General features: G+C 45.7%; 1 protein-coding gene across 14 annotated transcripts in view; it reads left to right on the plus strand.

Annotated features, from left to right (window-relative positions):
- The window catches only part of kmt2cb (lysine (K)-specific methyltransferase 2Cb), a 55,056-nt gene that overhangs the window by 33,757 nt on the left and 4,576 nt on the right, over positions 1–16,723 (plus strand). For 8 of the 14 annotated variants that reach the window (XM_047819212.1, XM_047819247.1, XM_047819222.1 and 5 more), the window contains 20 exons: positions 1,212–3,068; positions 3,146–3,459; positions 3,538–5,162; positions 5,249–5,360; positions 5,494–5,572; positions 5,652–5,718; positions 6,630–6,862; positions 6,957–8,501; positions 8,593–8,793; positions 9,558–9,731; positions 9,828–9,969; positions 10,051–10,198; positions 10,607–10,785; positions 10,866–10,996; positions 11,085–11,301; positions 13,799–13,935; positions 14,583–14,681; positions 14,855–16,019; positions 16,262–16,398; positions 16,666–16,723. The exon at positions 16,666–16,723 is cut by the window's right edge and continues 73 nt beyond it. In XM_047819212.1, coding sequence (XP_047675168.1) covers positions 1,212–3,068; positions 3,146–3,459; positions 3,538–5,162; positions 5,249–5,360; positions 5,494–5,572; positions 5,652–5,718; positions 6,630–6,862; positions 6,957–8,501; positions 8,593–8,793; positions 9,558–9,731; positions 9,828–9,969; positions 10,051–10,198; positions 10,607–10,785; positions 10,866–10,996; positions 11,085–11,301; positions 13,799–13,935; positions 14,583–14,681; positions 14,855–16,019; positions 16,262–16,398; positions 16,666–16,723 — 8,620 coding nt within the window. The remainder of the gene's footprint in view (positions 1–1,211; positions 3,069–3,145; positions 3,460–3,537; positions 5,163–5,248; positions 5,361–5,493; positions 5,573–5,651; positions 5,719–6,629; positions 6,863–6,956; positions 8,502–8,592; positions 8,794–9,557; positions 9,732–9,827; positions 9,970–10,050; positions 10,199–10,606; positions 10,786–10,865; positions 10,997–11,084; positions 11,302–13,798; positions 13,936–14,582; positions 14,682–14,854; positions 16,020–16,261; positions 16,399–16,665) is intronic. The other 6 variants (XM_047819258.1, XM_047819263.1, XM_047819215.1 and 3 more) reach the window with 5 other exon arrangements.

A 16,723-nucleotide genomic window follows, 5' to 3' on the forward strand; every position in this document is an offset into this window, starting at 1 on the left:
GTAAAGTACAGATACGTGAAATTTCTACTTAAGTACAGTAACAAAGTATTTGTACTTCGTTACATTACAACCCTGAAATTAACAAAATATATCCGTTTGTCAGAAATACTTTTCCCTTTATAGATAATTATCGATAATAAGTACGTCTTCGTTCCTTTTATTCTTCTTGTTCAGTAAGTACAGGGAGTTGTTTTTGTTTTGGCTCAGTCAGTCCCATGACAGGCACGAAGCCTGAAAAATCCATTTCACTTAAAGCTTGTATTTTTATCACTCCATTACCATTACGTCCTTATTATCATCTCATCAAACCCAATCTGTCGAACAGCAGCAAGTGGAAAAAAATCGTCGTAGTCGATTGCTTTCTACAGCTGTTGTAAATTAACAGTCATGGAAACTCGCTTTGCTGTAAAGATCTCGGGTAATTATATTGCCGTGTGGCTGTTCTTCTGTCTCCGGTGGATTAAGTGCACTTTTTTATGACAGAAAGAACAATTTATTTTTTCTCTTCCACATGAAAAAGAAAGATGTACAATTCATGTACAGCACGTAGGCTTAAAACAATCCATAATTACAGATAGAGTATTGCCGTTTAATTGGAAACACTTGCTTTTTTGGCCTTAAGTTTCATTCATTCATTCATTTTCTTTCGCTTTTATCCGAACTTCTCGGGTCACAGGGAGCCTGTGGCGTCTCAGGCGTCATCGGGCATCGAGGCAGGATACACCCTGGACGGAGTGCCAACCCATCGCAGGGCACACACACACTCTCATTCACTCACACACTCACACACTACGGACAATTTTCCAGAGATGCCAATCAACCTACCATGCATGTCTTTGGACCGGGGGAGGAAACCGGAGTACCCGGAGGAAACCCCCGAGGCACGGGGAGAACATGCAAACTCCACACACACAATCGAACCCCGACTCTGGAGGTGTGAGGCAAACGTGCTAACCACTAAGCCACTGTGCCCCCACATTAAGTTTCAATGAAATCATATTTGCTTTCTTTGATAGATTTTTCACGAGGATTAACCCGATGCAGCTATAGGCAGATGTAGTTTAAAAAATAATAATATATAGGAATATAGGTATACTTGTAGTTACATCATTTGTCTATGATTACTCCAGCATCTTTTGTAGTCTGATAAATTCAGTTTCATAAATTTCGTTATTTTGCCTTTATTTAGCAAATGTTTTGTTTTATTCCAGCAAATGAGACAGAAAAGTAAGCAACAAGCCAAGATTGAAGCAACGCAAAAGCTCGAGCAGGTAAAGAATGAGCAACTTCAACAACAGCAGCAGCAACAACAGCAGCAGCACGTCAAAGGGGGTCAATCGGACCTTGACAGCTCCGGTAGCCTCCAGAGTCCAGCCTCATCACAGTCCAGCAATGGGAACATGTCCCCTATGCAGTCCACCTCCAAGAATGGGTTCTCTAAACCACAACTCCCAGGAACTCCAACAGCAGGCTCCCCAGACGACGTCTTTTTACGTCCACACCCTCCACCCCCGTCTTCAGGATCTCAGCCACAGTCACCTCAGATGTTTTCTCCAGGCTCTTCTGGTTCTAGACCATCATCACCCTGGGATCCTTATGCGAAAATGGTGGGCACACCAAGACCACCACCAAGCGGCCCGGTCGCAGTTCGTCGGAACTCTGAATCTGGGAAATCACCAAAGAGTCTCTCCGAGGAGCGTGGGAAACCATCATCGGTACATGAATCTATTGGTTCACCCACAGCCCTTAATGTTGATCCATACGCTAAGCCTCCGGACACACCAAGGCCTACAGGTCCAACAGACCCCTTTCTTAAGCCTATGTGCCCTCCCAGGGTGAGTCAGCCTGTTGAAGGGAGGCACATAATAGGTTCTCCAGGACACGATCCATTTTCCAGGGTAGCCGTGAGAAAGGAAGCATACTCGCGAATGCCTTATGGCAAGATGATTCTTCCAGATTCTTTAGCCCACCCTCTACTTACCCCCATCCCCGGGAGCAATGAATCTGGATCTGTCCAGCCCTTCAAAACACCCATGCCACCACCTCAGCCTCAGGACCTTAATGTAGCCATGCATTCAAGAAGACCAAGTGGGGATCCCTTTGAAAGGCCAATGATACCACCTCGTCCTGCAGAAGCTTTTGCGCAGGGTCAACAGAATGACCCATATGTGCATCCTCCACTTACTCCGCATCCTGCTATAAATGAAGCCTTTGAGAATCAAACAAGAGTTACACGGCAACCTCACCCTCAACCTTTTTTACAACCTGGGCCAGTAGCACATCAGTCCACTGGAAATCCATATGCACGTATGCCTTCAACCCCTAGACCAGATTTCTCTCATTGTGATCCTTTTGCCCAGTCCCCATACTCTAATCCATATGCGCGAATGCCAGGAACTCCTAGACCACATGACCCTGAACCTTACTCTCGCCAACCTGCCACATCTCATCCTGTTATAATGAACCAAGCTTCCCAGCAAACACAGTCTCAGAATCGCATGCAGTCACCCATGTCACTGGATCCTTATGCACAGGCTCCTGGGACACCACACCCAGGGGTACCAGAAAGGTTCCCCAGACCCCAGAATTACCAAAGGAATCAAGACCCATTTAATCACCCCCCTGCAATGTCTCGACCAATAGGACCTGACCCTCATGCTCAGCCAGTCGGAGTCACTCAATCTCTACTCCATGATCCATTTGCTCAAGGCCCTAGGACACCTCTTCCTGGAGGTGCACCACAGGGTATACGATCAGGACCCATGTCCACGCAGGATGCATTTTCACCACCTCAGGTTTTGATGCAGGAAACATTCGCCAGTCCAGGGTCTCAAACTCCACGAAACCCTGGTCTTGCAGATGAAAACAGTATGTCTCAGTCACCTTCTAGTCAACCAAGCCAGACTCCGGTTCATGACCCATTTGACCAGGCACAGATGAATACTCACCCTCAGTTCGCAGAAAACCGGGAGCAACAAGTGTTGGCACATAGCACTGTAGCAATGGGACAACCAAACTCAGATGTTCAAACTGTTCCTCTTGTGGAAGCTGAGGAAAGGCTCAGACAGGTACAGTAATTTCTTTGGTGTCTAATTAAGTCATGTTTGTTGACAGTGTGTTAAATTCTAATCTGTTTTGATTATAGCGTCAGCGTATTCGAGAACTGCTTCTCAGGCAGCAGCAGCAAAAAAGTGCCATTCGCCAAGAAAAGAGCCCACAGGAGCAGCCGGGGCCAATGACACCAGGAACCCCTCAGCACTGGAGTCAAGATGCCCGAGGTCAGCAAAATGATTTATTCAACCGACCACCTCCACCATATCCTGGTCCAGGAGTTTTGAGGGGCCTTCAGAGATTTCATGGTCCATATCCAGGAGATCACAGAGGTTCTTTTACTGATGGGCAATTTTCAAGACCCCAGTTTCCTGGAGACACAAATAACATCAGGCAACCAGGACCCAGGTGGGTATATGGGAATGTTAAACTAATAATAACAAAAATAATAATAATAATAATAATAATTTTTCAATGCAATTATAGGTTGGGCTTTCCATCGGGTGTTCAAGGGCCTGGTTTGAGACCCCCTATGAATCAAATGCAAGATTCAATGATGGAAGGTCTACCGCAAATGAGAAGGTCCATGTCTATTGATCTGGGGAAGTCACTTGGAGGCAATGCAATGGGATTACAGCCATTACCTTCTCAAAGCATACATATGCATCAACACAATATTATGGGACAACCTTTTATAGAACTCCGACACAGACCTCCTGATAGCAGGTTGCGACTTCCCTTTGGACCTCCCGTTATGCAGGGAAACCGAATGGAATCACCCTTACAACTTCAGCGACCTCCAGGATTTATAGGTGGTCAAGAAATGGGCTTTTCAAACAGTCAGGGTCCTAAACCCATGGATTCTAGTATTAATCAAACTCAAGGAATAGGTGCAGATATGCATGGAACGATGAATATGGACAGCTTGCATCACGCCACTGTTCCAGTAAGAACTGGACAGATTCCAATTATGAGGTCCATGAGCCAACCTGCTTCAAATGAGACCTTTGGTGAAACTACCCCATCAAATTTTCCTGCAGCAACTTCTGCACCATCAAGTGAGGTCGATTTACACATAAATGAAGGATCTGATGAGAAGATCGATGCAGATGAATCAGCTGTGAAGGACCTTGAAGATGTAGAGGTCAAGGACCTAGTGGACACAGATTTAGAGAACCTAAATCTTGATGCAGATGATGGAAAAGATCTGGATTTGGAAGCTAATGACCTGCACATAGACGATATCTTCTTGACGTCTGGGAAATTTGATATAATTGCCTACACCGATGCAGACCTGGACCTTAGTGAGGATTTGGATCTCAATGATCCCATTGATGACCACAATGACAGTGCTGAGCTCCAAAAAGAGCAAGATGAGAAAAAGCCAGAGAGTCCTAATGACGGAACCTTACCTTCCGATTTCACATTTGCGGAATTGAAACCTGAGGAACAACCTGAACAATCATTAGATAACACAAAAAAAGAAGATAATCAGGTTTTTCTGAAAACAGAGAAAGATATCAAAACCGAGGTCAACGGTGGTTCTTCACAAGAGCTCAACCAAAATCAATTAACAAATGCTCCAGTCGGTAATCAAGAAGACTTCAGAGATAGCATGGATGCTATCACGAAACCTGGTGTTCACCCTGATGCTACTCCAGTGCTGTCTAGCTTACTCGTCAACGTTCCTCCAGATAATAAACCACATAAACAAGAGAACTGCGGTCAGCAAGCAATACTTCAGGAACAGACACTTAATTCATCTCTGCTTGATCAAGAACTGAATTCTGACCTGGTGGTAGACCAATCAATGGGTTCCACTCAAACTGAGGGTCCACTAGAGATCCATTCAGGTTCCATGCGGGATCAGCCCCCAGGTTCTGCATTTGGGGTGGACCAAAAGGATGCTCTGCTTTCGGTGGAACAATCCGGCATTCTTCCTCAGACCCAACAAGCCATGTTGTCCCAGCAGAACCGTCCGCTGCTACTGGAGGAGCAGCCACTCCTGCTGCAAGATCTTCTGGACCAGGAAAGGCAAGAACAGCAGCAACAGAAGCAGATGCAGGCGATGATCAGACAGCGTTCCAGTGACTCTTTCTTCCCAAACATAGGTAAATGACGGAGTGAAATTTGTTAGCAGTTATACACTGTGCACCGTACGAATCTGTCCGTATTAAATTGAGGGTTTATTTTTTAGATTTTGATGCCATCACTGATCCCATCATGAAAGCAAAGATGGTAGCTTTGAAAGGAATCAATAAAGTAATGGTTCAAAACAATATGGGAATGTCACAGATGGTTATGAACAAGTAAGTATTTTGTTTTTTTTTTAATCAGTTGATATTTATTAAAATATTCTTTTATGTAGTATAATGTTAATGCGTTCTTTACTCATGTAACTCATGTTAATGCGTTCCCCCCCCCCCCCCCCCACCCGCCCAGATTTCCTGCGGGTGCGCAAGCAGGTCAGGGATCACAGGCTCCAGAAGGATGTGTTCCTCCCCAGCAGGCAATGGCACAGGTACAGCATTCATTTTCATTGTCAGTTTCTAAAACGACGCAAAAGTTCATTTGTATTAACAACGACTCCCTTATTTATAAAGGACGGCAAACTGGCTCCATACATGACGAGACCCAGTCCTCCAAGTTTTGGTCAAGGATTCACCAGTAAGTGTTTTTTTTTGTTTTTTGTTTTTTTTAAATGATGCATCGGCACTGACTACATGTTAAAGATGAGGTCTCCGATGAGAAATGCTTCAGAAAACTGAGTCGGGACGCCAAACAAAACAAAAACAAAACAAATGTTTAGCCAATGAGCAGAAAGGGGCGGGGCTTGTCGATATGGGCGGAGAGTGTGTTCAGTGCGCGTGTGTGACATTAGCAGAAAGCGGTTTTAACATTGACATGGAGGATAAAAACAAAGAAAGAAAGAGAAGAAAGACTTACGATAAGGCAAGAAGTAGGACGTGTTAATATAGGATCAGCTTTCCAGCGCTGGAGAGAACTGAAGGAGCAGGAAGTTGGCCACATATTCACAGGCTGCAGTTTCCCGAGTCAATAACTCCTGAGCTAAACGCTGTTACTACACAAATAACACCTCTTTTCTATCGTAGTAATGTAGAGAGGCAGCTACAACCGCGTTTTGTGTAGTAACAGCGTTTAGCTCAGGAGTTATTGACTCAGGAAACTCCGACCTGTGAATATGTGGCCGACTTTACTTAAGACGCTGAGGCGCTTTTTTCCTTCTCGATAGGTGATTAACGTTGGTTTTGCTTTGTTACACAGAACTAATATATGCCTTTGTCCTTTACAAGATTATGCTTGTCATTTTTGCTTATTTGTTTATCTACAATCATATTGTTCTTCCCTTCAGCTATGATAAAGACACAGTTCTTTCCGTTAGTTGCCTGGGTTACGTATGTATGTGTGGGCGGAGCTATCGATACAGGGGTGGGACCCATTTGGTTTAGGGGCGTGTTTGTTTTGGTGAATTTATATGTCAACATTGGCTTTCAAACATCGGAGACCCCACCTTTAAATCATATTTATTCATCTTGATAATTGAACTTGTTTCTTAGATGAAGCCCAGAAGATACAGTATGAAGACTGGCTTCGGGAGACTCAGAAGCTTCTTCAGATGCAGCAGAAGTTTCTGGAGGATCAGATCGGGGCTCACAGGAAGTCAAAGAAGGCATTATCAGCTAAGCAGAGAACAGCTAAAAAAGCCGGACGAGAGTTTCCCGAGGAGGACGCTGAGCAACTGAAACATGTCACAGAGCAGCAGGGTGTGGTACAGAAACAACTTGAACAGGTGATGTAGATGCATGTTCATTTTAAACTCAGAAGTTCCTGATGAAACACTGGATTTTTGTTTAGCAATCGGTATCTTGTCTTCCACAATACAGATTAGGAAACAACAGAAAGAGCACGCAGAACTAATAGAAGAGTACAGGGTCAAGCAGCAGCAAGGTGCCCTGCAGCCTCAAATGATGCCTGGCATGTTGCCAGTGCAAAGTCATCCAGGCATGATGCCAACTGGCCCTGTGAACCAACCTGTTATGGGTCCAGCCATGCCCATCCAGATGCAGCCAAACCAGGCAAATATGCCCAACATACCAGGCTGGCGTCCTGGAGCTCCGGCTCCTGTTGGATCTCAGGTGCCGGGTATAATGCCTCCTCAGATGATGCAAGGCCCTGCTCCTCAGCAAACATTACCCAGGCCTGGTCAGGGGCAAGTCACCGGTGAGTCTCCTCATGTGAATTTTGACGACACCAATCCGTTTAGCGAAGGTTTCCAAGAACGAGAGAGAAAGGAGAGACTTCGAGAGCAGCAGGAGAGACAGAGGGTGCAGCTGATGAAGGAGGTGGAGAGACAGCGCATGAAACAACGCATGGAAATCGAGCAGCAAAAGCAGAAAGCTGGCCTCCTCAGCCAGATGCCCTTCTATAACCAGAATGTTCCTCAGGACTTCATGCTACAACATAGATCTCAGCACCAAATGCAAGGGCCAGGATTTCCACATCAGCCTGGCATGCAGCCTGGAATTGGAGCCCCTTCTTCTATACCCATGATGGGAAATGGCCCTTTCTCTCAGGAAGTAAGACCAGGTTTTGGACCGGACAACCAAGTAACACATGGATCTCATTTTGTTCAAGGGCAGCCCAGACCACAAAGATTTCCTGGACCAAATATAGTACAACAGAATCCAGGTCAAGGTCATCATTTCGGTGTCGAATCCACTACACCTCTCCCACCAAACTTTCCCGGATCTGGTCCATCCCTGATTCAGCTTTATTCAAACATCATCCCAGACGAAAAGTCAAAGAAGAAAAGGAACAGAAATAAGAAAAACGACGAGGACTCTGAGTCTTTAAGGGCACCGTCTACACCACACTCTGACCTAACCGCCCCTCTGACTCCCTGTGTATCGGATACGTCATCCACACCCACCAGGAATCCCTTGCTCTTTGGAGAACAGGAGCTATGCGAGACCTCTCTGCCTGGATCTTCCACCCCAGGCTCTCAGAGCAGCCAGCACCACTCAGAGCTGGAGCGTCAGCTCTCCGACGGTAGCTACTGCGGAGCGTCTGACATCACCATGGGTCATCAGCATGACCTCCAAGACAAGATTCTTACTAACATCAAATTGGAAAGAATTGAAGTTAGTGACTGCCATGGTCCAAAAGGCACCGACATGAACATGGTTATGGGCGTAGTAAAAGTAGAAGGGGACAAGGAAGGCATGTCACCACATCCCACAGGCCAAAGTCCAGCATGTAGCTCAAAAGGAGAAGGTGGGAATGAGCTCCTGAAACATCTCCTGAAAAACAAGAAGACCACTCCACCCCGATTACACCACCAAAAGTCTGAGGACAACATGAGAGCGGAGGAGGAAACTTTAATGGATAGCAAGGCTCTTCTGAGACAGAGCTCTATAGACAGCAGCGGGGTAAATATTCACGTGTCTGCTTTCTCATCTTGGCTAAAATGTATTTCTCCGATTTCTTGGGTTTACACATTCTCCATTTTTGCTTCCACAGACCTTCTCAGACAGCCAGCTCTCATTTAACCCCGACTTCAGCAGCCCCTTAATGTCCGAAGACAAGAAAAAACAAAGGACCAAGCGTGCTCCAAAGAGCGGAGAACGTCCGGCCCCTCGCTCCAAAAAGAGGAAGAAGGAAGAGGAAGAGAGACAAGCCATGTATCCCTCCACTGAACCAGTAATGACTAATCTGAAACAGGTAAGACCGACAGAATAGTCCGTATCATCTTTGATAATTTGATGACAACGCCCCCCAACACACACACACACACTTGAGAAAAAATGCTCCATTTTACATTTTGATTGGGACTTTTTTTTTTTTTTATAGAAGTGCAAGGGTGGGGGATGCTTTCATTTTACAGCAATCATACAATTTTTAAAATTTGTGGTTTATGGTGTTTGTGGTTTATGGTGTTTATTACGCTTTTGTGTTACTCAGTGAAATAATCAATTAAAGTTCTACTTATAAGTAAATAAACGTAATTTTTAAAAATGTCTATTACCTTGCATCCAAACAACATGTTTATTTATGTTTGTATATGATATAGTTTATATACATTTCCCTATTTTTCCAAATAATTCCCGTAAATTCCCATAAATTCCCGTAAAGTTTCCAATGTGGAATTTTCCAAAATTCCCCAGATTAAGTTTTCGGAAATTTACCGGAAACTTTCCGCCCCTTTAATTAACAATGTTAACAATTAACAAATTTCTCATTCACATGCCATGTAAAGTGCCCTGTAACGATGCCAGCGGCGTTGACCATTAAAACAATTTCTAAAGAATTCATGTTGGTAGACATCAGAGCTCTGTGTTAATTAAACTATCATATAACCTTGAGAGCCCATCTCTCTAGGCTCCTAATCGGTTTCTAATTTCACACACTCACATCTTATCTTTCCTTTCTCTCTCTCTCTCTCCGTCTCTCTCTCTCTCTCTCTCTCTGTCTGCATCTGCCATTAGCAGCAGCAGCAGCTCTCACTCTTGCCCCTGATGGAGCCTCTGGTCGGTGTAAATTTTGCCCATTTCGTGCCTTATGGCAGTGGGCAGCTAGATGGAGAAAGCCGTCTTTCGGGCACTTTCGGAAGTGCCTCTTTGGACGGCATGTCGGATTATTACTCCCAGCTCATTTACAAAGTACGTCAGAGATGCAACGATCAGAACTAGATTTTAGAACATATTCCAGTTAATTGAGCTCAGCTCATTGTGTTTTTTTGTTACGTCTCTCAACAGCAGAACAACCTGAGTAACCCTCCAACCCCTCCGGCGTCTCTGCCTCCCACACCTCCGCCTGTAGCACGCCAGAAGTTGCTCAATGGCTTTGCCACCACAGAGGAACTGGCCAGTAAAGCGGCTGTCGCGGTCGGACATGACGGTGAGTCTGAACACCGAACACCTTAAAGACGCCAAAATGGAACGGATACAAACGAGATTCTAACTTTTGCCTTTCACCTAGTGACCAAAGGGCTACCTTCAAGACCGCTGCACGTACCCTTTAAATCCGAAGAGGAACTCTTCGCCAGAGCTCTTGCTCACGGCCCCAAAACAGTGGATGTACCTGCTTCGTTGCCCACGCCCCCTCACAACAACCAGGAGGAGCTCAGGTCAATCTTTTTTTTTTTTTTTTTTTTTTTTGGTCTTATGGTTGGTCACATGGCTCTGCTTGTTTTGGGCTGATTTTTAGTACCCAATTTAAAGCGCTTTGTCTTTATCTCTTTATGGTCATGAGTCTGTTAGTGAACTTGAGTGATACCATTATAGATAAGACATTAAGACAACCCTATGACTAGGGTTAACAGGAGCAGGGATTAGTCAATTCACGGTTCATCGTAGCCATCATACCTTTCTAGCGATAAGGTGTTGATGTAGCGCTCCAACAAAACTAATACAAACCCTTTTAGTCCAGTTGGTCCTGTGGGTTATCGGTTCACGGTCCAATATTTCACATATTTGTGAAACGGTTCCAGCTTCAGACTGGTATTTCACCGGCTGGTTATTTTTTTTCTGTACAGGGGACAAGACCACTGTGAGGACAGGGACACACCAGACAGCTTTGTTCCTTCCTCGTCTCCGGAAAGCGTGGTCGGCATGGAGATCAGCCGCTATCCCGATCTGTCTCTGGTCAAACAAGAGCCTCCGTCTCCATCACTCTCTCCAGTCATGCCAATGTTCCCAAAATGCAGAGGGAAAGGTAGTTTCATCTCACGTGACATTTAACACAAACCTAACAGACAGTTTTTCATCCTTTTCCCACCACGTGTCTGTCTTTAGGCTCTGAGACGAAGCTGACGGAGATTAAAACCGAGCCCTCGTCCATGTTCTTCAACTCTCCGTTCGGAACACAGCAGAACGGCCCTGGACTTGTTTCCATAGCGATCACACTGAAGCCTGCTGCTGCAGAGGTGAGGAAGCTCAGAAATAAGAGGAGAGAGAACGAAAAAAGAAACGCGTTTAATCGATTTATTACAATTTTTTTTTGGGCTGTTCTAGAACATCACCGACGTGGTAGCAGCCATTGCCGACCTCATCCGGGTAAAGATCCCTAGCAGTTATGAAGTGAGCGGTGGACCGTGGCCACACAGCAGTATGGGTACCCATAAGGCCTTGGCACACGGCCTTGAGCAGCGTCCGGTGCAGACTCACGGGGCAGAACAGATGAACTCTCATGCAGGAGCTCAGCATCTGCAGAATCAGCACCTGCTTAAAAGTGAGTTATTTTGTACCACATAATAAACTTCCTGTGAGAGTTCAGCATATGCTGGTGCTCGCTGTCCTTCAGAGGCTTGTGATTTGTCCCAAGTCTCCCAGCACGGGCTTATTACTACTCGTACGGGCTTATTTTACATTTACAGCATGTGACAGACCCCTTATCCAGAGCGAAGTAGATGAGTGCTTAAATCTCTAACATTGAATACATTAATGCTGGTTCACTAGGTTACATACTTAAGATACCATGAGTTTAAAAAATTTGTTCAAAGTTACAATGAAAAAGTGTCAAAGGTTTTTTTTTCTTTTTTTTTTTTTTAAATGCAAAAGATAAGGAAAGAAGTGCTAGTTTAAGTGTTTCCTGAATAAGTAGGTCTTCAATCGCCGCTTGAAAATAGCCAGTGACTCAGCTGTCCGGACCTCTAGTGCCCCTTTTCCACCGAGGCAGTTCGAGTGCTGGTTCGGAGCCAGAGCCTAATTTAGAACCAGTTCTTTCTGTTTCGACCGCCAATGCACCGGGTCTGAACCAGGAAAAGTGGTTCTTAAGTAGCACCAAAACGTTGCTGGTCTAGACTTTAAGAACCGCTTGCGGCGGGGCTACAGTTAGCGCATTTGATAATGTACCTTAAGTATACTAATGTTTAATACACTTTTACTTTACCGCAATATAATCACTTATCAGCACACATGATAGTAGTAGCTACATGCTAAGGCTAACGTTTTTTCTATGTTAACGTGTGTTAACGATAAAATAACGTTCTGTACTTTATCGATTACAACCTCCGTTTATACAGATTACATGGCGCTGCACGTACACGTTTTATTCACCGTGTTTGGATGCCGATGTAGGTTCAGCATTAACAGTAAAGCAACATCCGCCATTGTTGTTGGGTTTGTGTTTGCCGCTTCTGCGCTAACGTTGCTGGGACACATGACACGTATACAGTGACGTCACACTCAGCGCTGTGATGGCTCTCTAGCCGGTGGAAAGGCAAACCGGTTCTTAGAAGGTTCGCCAGTGGAACCAAATTTGAACCAGCACCAGCGCTAGCTCTGAACCAGCACCCGGTTCTTTCCGGTGGAAAAGAGGCATAGGGGAAGTTCATTCCACCACCTTGGTGCCAGAACAGAGAAGAGTCTTGTAGTATACTTGCCTCTTACCCTGAGAGATGCTGGAACCAGTCGAGCAGTGCTGGTAGATCGGCGGTTGCGGGGTGCAGTGCGAGGAATGATGAGGGCTTTGAGGTAAGAGGGAGCTGGTCCATTTTTGGCTTTGTAGGCCAGCATCAGTGTTTTGAATCGGATGCGTGCAGCTACTGGAAGCCAGTGGAGGGATCGCAGCAGCTGGGTGGTATGGAGAACTTGGGCAGGTTGAAAACAAGTCGGGCAGCTGCCTTTTGGATCATTTGCAGAGGACGGATTGCGTACATAGGTAGACCTGCCAGCAGTGCGTTGCAGTAATCCAGTCTAGAAATGACAAGACTGAACAAGTACCTTATTACTACTCGTACGGGCTTATTACTACTCGTATGGGCTTATTATTACTAGTAGAACGGGCTTATTACTAGTAGTAGAACGGGCTTATTACTAGTAGTAGAACGGGCTTATTACTAGTAGTAGAACGGGCTTATTACTAGTAGAACGGGCTTATTACTAGTAGTAGAACGGGCTTATTACTAGTAGTAGAACGGGCTTATTATTAGTAGTAGAACGGGCTTATTACTAGCAGTAGAACGGGCTTATTACTAGCAGTAGAACGGGCTTATTACTAGCAGTAGTACGGGCTTATTACTAGCAGTAGTACGGGCTTATTACTAGCAGTAGTACGGGCTTATTACTAGCAGTAGTACGGGCTTATTACTAGCAGTAGTACGGGCTTATTACTAGTAGTAGTACGGGCTTATTACTAGCTGTAGTACGGGCTTATTACTACTCGTAGTACGGGCTTATTACTAGTAGTAGAACGGGCTTATTACTAGTAGTAGAACGGGCTTATTACTAGTAGTAGAACGGGCTTATTACTAGTAGTAGAACGGGCTTATTACTAGTAGTAGAACGGGCTTATTACTAGTAGTAGAACGGGCTTATTACTGGTAGTAGTATGGGCTTATTACTGGTAGTAGTACGGGCTTATTACTTCTCGTTCATTACTACTCGCTTATTCAGAGTACAAAGCTAAGAAAGTGACCACAGAAATAACTTTATACAGTAAGGTAGGTTTAAGGGGGGAAAAAACCAAGTCGAACATGTTTGTCATGACAAAAATATTTGGGGCGAGGTATTTCCAACCGAGAAAGCCAACGAAGGGGAAAACGGTAGGTTATAGCAGTCTTTTTCTAATTGTTTTCCCGTTATCATTCACACAGATGATTAATCGCCGTAACAATGTTCGCTGACTTGGGCGCCTCGTTATTTCTCGCTCTTAGCACCCTGAGTGGATCAGGTGATAACCGTGTCATGGATGGTTCAATGTTGCACGGTGTTTAATCCGCTTACAGATCCTATGAGAGGCAGAGAGCAGTACCGGGACAGCTTGAGCAGCCCAGGGCCCAAGCCGCAGTGGTGCCGCCAATGTAAAGTGGTCATCCTGGGGGGAGGCGTAAGGAAGCCAAAAGATCATCAAAACAAAGCTCAGGTAAGAGAGGCTTCTTTCCATACTCCAGTGTGAGATGGCAACACACAGAGGAAAGCGAAGTGCAGTGACACGAGGCATTACATTACCTCCTGATATTTTCAGCATTTAATCTTTTCTACATGCCTTGACTTAGGGCTGGGCGATAAAACGATAACGATATGTATCGCGATAGACACGTGATCAATATCAATAAAAATGTGTCCGATAAAACATTAGATTTTTTTTTCTTCGTCGGAAGAAAACGGAGGTTGCGAAGCAAGTTTGGTTGCATTAACAAAGGCACTCGCTCTCTGGTAACCTAGCAACGAAGGGAGTGACACGCTAACAGCCAATCATGTAACAGTGTCGTTGTCTCGTGCCGGTCTCCTGGATTCCTCTTCAGGAACTGATGAACAGAAAATAGTAAATAAAAGAGGAAAAGTTAGCGTGCCAGTATGGCAGTTTTTTGGATAAGTCTGGAATATCAATAATTATCGATATCGACCGATATGAAGCACTGATATCGTGATACAGTTTTCAGCCGTATCGCCCCGCCCTACCTTGACTGAAAAACATACACTGTGTGTTTTTTGTATTTTGTTTTTTGACCGAAGGTTTTCTAGGAAACGCCCGGCGTCTTGACTTATTCGATTCTGTTTGCTCTACAGGACACTGAGCCGAGCTGTGATAGAGATTTGGTGTTCTGCAGCCATAGTTGTCTCATTCTGCACTCGTCTGCACAGTCCAAAGGCAGCTGTGACACAGAGGTTTGTCCTGCACCATGAATTATATTTGGAACTGGTTTGTGTAGAAATACTGTAGAGTTTTGTCCAAGCCCAGAAGCCAGTGAGCAAATGCAAGAATTTTAAGTTAATTAAAATGCCATGAATGCGAAAGTCGAGAGTAATCCGAATGTTTAAGCTGTGTATTGTGTCTCCAGGCATCTGTGGCCCTGCTATCAGACCTGTCAGTTAAAGGAAGTCCATCCAAAGCACAGCATCAGTACAACAACAACATGTCCTCTTTAGATGTCCACTGCTTGGCCCAGCTTCAGCCTAAGTCGTCATCTCTGTCCCCATCTCAACCGAGACTCCACGTCACTCCAGCTCCAACAGAGCCTTTAAAAACGCAGCCCAAGATGGAGCAGAGTCTTCTCGAGGGGCAGAATCTCAAGGTAACTGTAAAGCTCAAGCCTCGTTCGCACAACCAATCAGACGAGAACCCTTGGCACCACGGAAAGCGCTGGAAAGGCCTACGTTGGCGCAAGTGGACGATGCAGGTCGTGGTGCCGAAAACTGGATCTCCGGCACCAGAAAAGGCAGTGGAGGATCTCCTGCTTCAGCTGAACTCGTCTCTGTGTCCTTGCCAGTCTCTCCGAGACCGGCGCCGCTGCTGCTTCTGCCATCAGGAAGGTGACGGGATGACAGACGGTGCTGCTCGCCTCCTCAACCTGGACCTGGACACTTGGGTTCATCTGAACTGCGCCCTCTGGTCCTCAGAGGTGTACGAAACCCAAGCAGGTGCCCTTATCAACGTGGAGCAGGCACGCCAGCGCGGTCGCACCATTTCCTGCGCCTTCTGTCAACGCGTGGGCGCCACCAGCAGCTGTCACCGACTCCGATGCCTCAATGTCTACCACTTCACATGTGCTTTGCAGGCTGGTTGCACCTTTTTTAAGGACAAAACCATGCTGTGCCACCAGCATCGACCAAGAATCTCTGGTTCTGGTGCCCTCCTGCACCTCGAGGACCAGCAGTTGCGCTGTTTTTCAGTTTTTCGGCGCGTCTACGTCCAACGTGACGAATTACGCCAGCTGGCTGCTGCTGTTCAGCGTCCAGAGCTTGGACACACCTTTCGCGTAGGCAGCTTGCTCTTTCATACTATGGGCCAGCTTCCCCCTACCCTGATGCCCCACTTCCACTCATCCAACACCATTTTTCCACCCGGATACGAGGCTAGCCGTCTGTACTGGAGCATGAGGCACGGGCACCGCCGTTGCCGCTACGTGTGCACCGTCGAGGAGCACCAAGGACATCCCGAGTTCTGCATCCGAGTCCTGGAGAAGGGTTACGAAGACCTGCTGCTCACCGACACCACGGCCAAAGGTGCAGAGGTTCACAGCGGTCCAGAGAAATCATAATGAGTGTTTAGACAAAAATTAAGTTCTTACAGTGTCAGATTGTTTCCAATTTGATCGTGGAATTGTTAATAAGGATAAAGTACAAAGAAGGTCCCTGGCCTCATTTATTTTAGCATTCATTAATTAACGTAGATTATTGTAAGGGTTCAAAAAGTTCACAGATGAACCATAATGAGTATTTCTGTATTTTAACGTGTGTGTGTGTAGGAGTGTGGGATAAAGTCCTGAGCTCTGTAGCAGAACGGAGGGCAGAAACAGGAATGCTTCGTCTTTTCCCAATCTACCTGAGAGGAGAAGATCTGTTCGGTCTCACCGTTTCCGCGGTGACGCGCATCGCCGAGTCGGTGAGTAATTCTACCAAAAATAATCTTTCTCTCGTTCTATTCACGGCTTTTCGCTTAAATTGCATGTGCACGAACATGCGCACGCTATGGAATAAAACAAGTTCCACGGAAGTTTTGAGTTAAAGCACGTGGCGTTTAGCGCAGCGGCGGCCTTTAGAGACGATTATCATACTACAACAAAAACAAGCACCAAACATATTAGAGAATATTCGCACGATGTTGCCGCTGCCTCACGTTGCTTCTCTTGTGTTTGTGTCGTTACGGTAGCTGCCGGGCGTGCAGGCTTGTTCCAGGTACCGCTTCCGTTATGGACGCAACCCCATGC

This window comes from Tachysurus fulvidraco, chromosome 1, assembly GCF_022655615.1.
Source record: "Tachysurus fulvidraco isolate hzauxx_2018 chromosome 1, HZAU_PFXX_2.0, whole genome shotgun sequence".
NCBI lineage: Eukaryota > Metazoa > Chordata > Actinopteri > Siluriformes > Bagridae > Tachysurus > Tachysurus fulvidraco.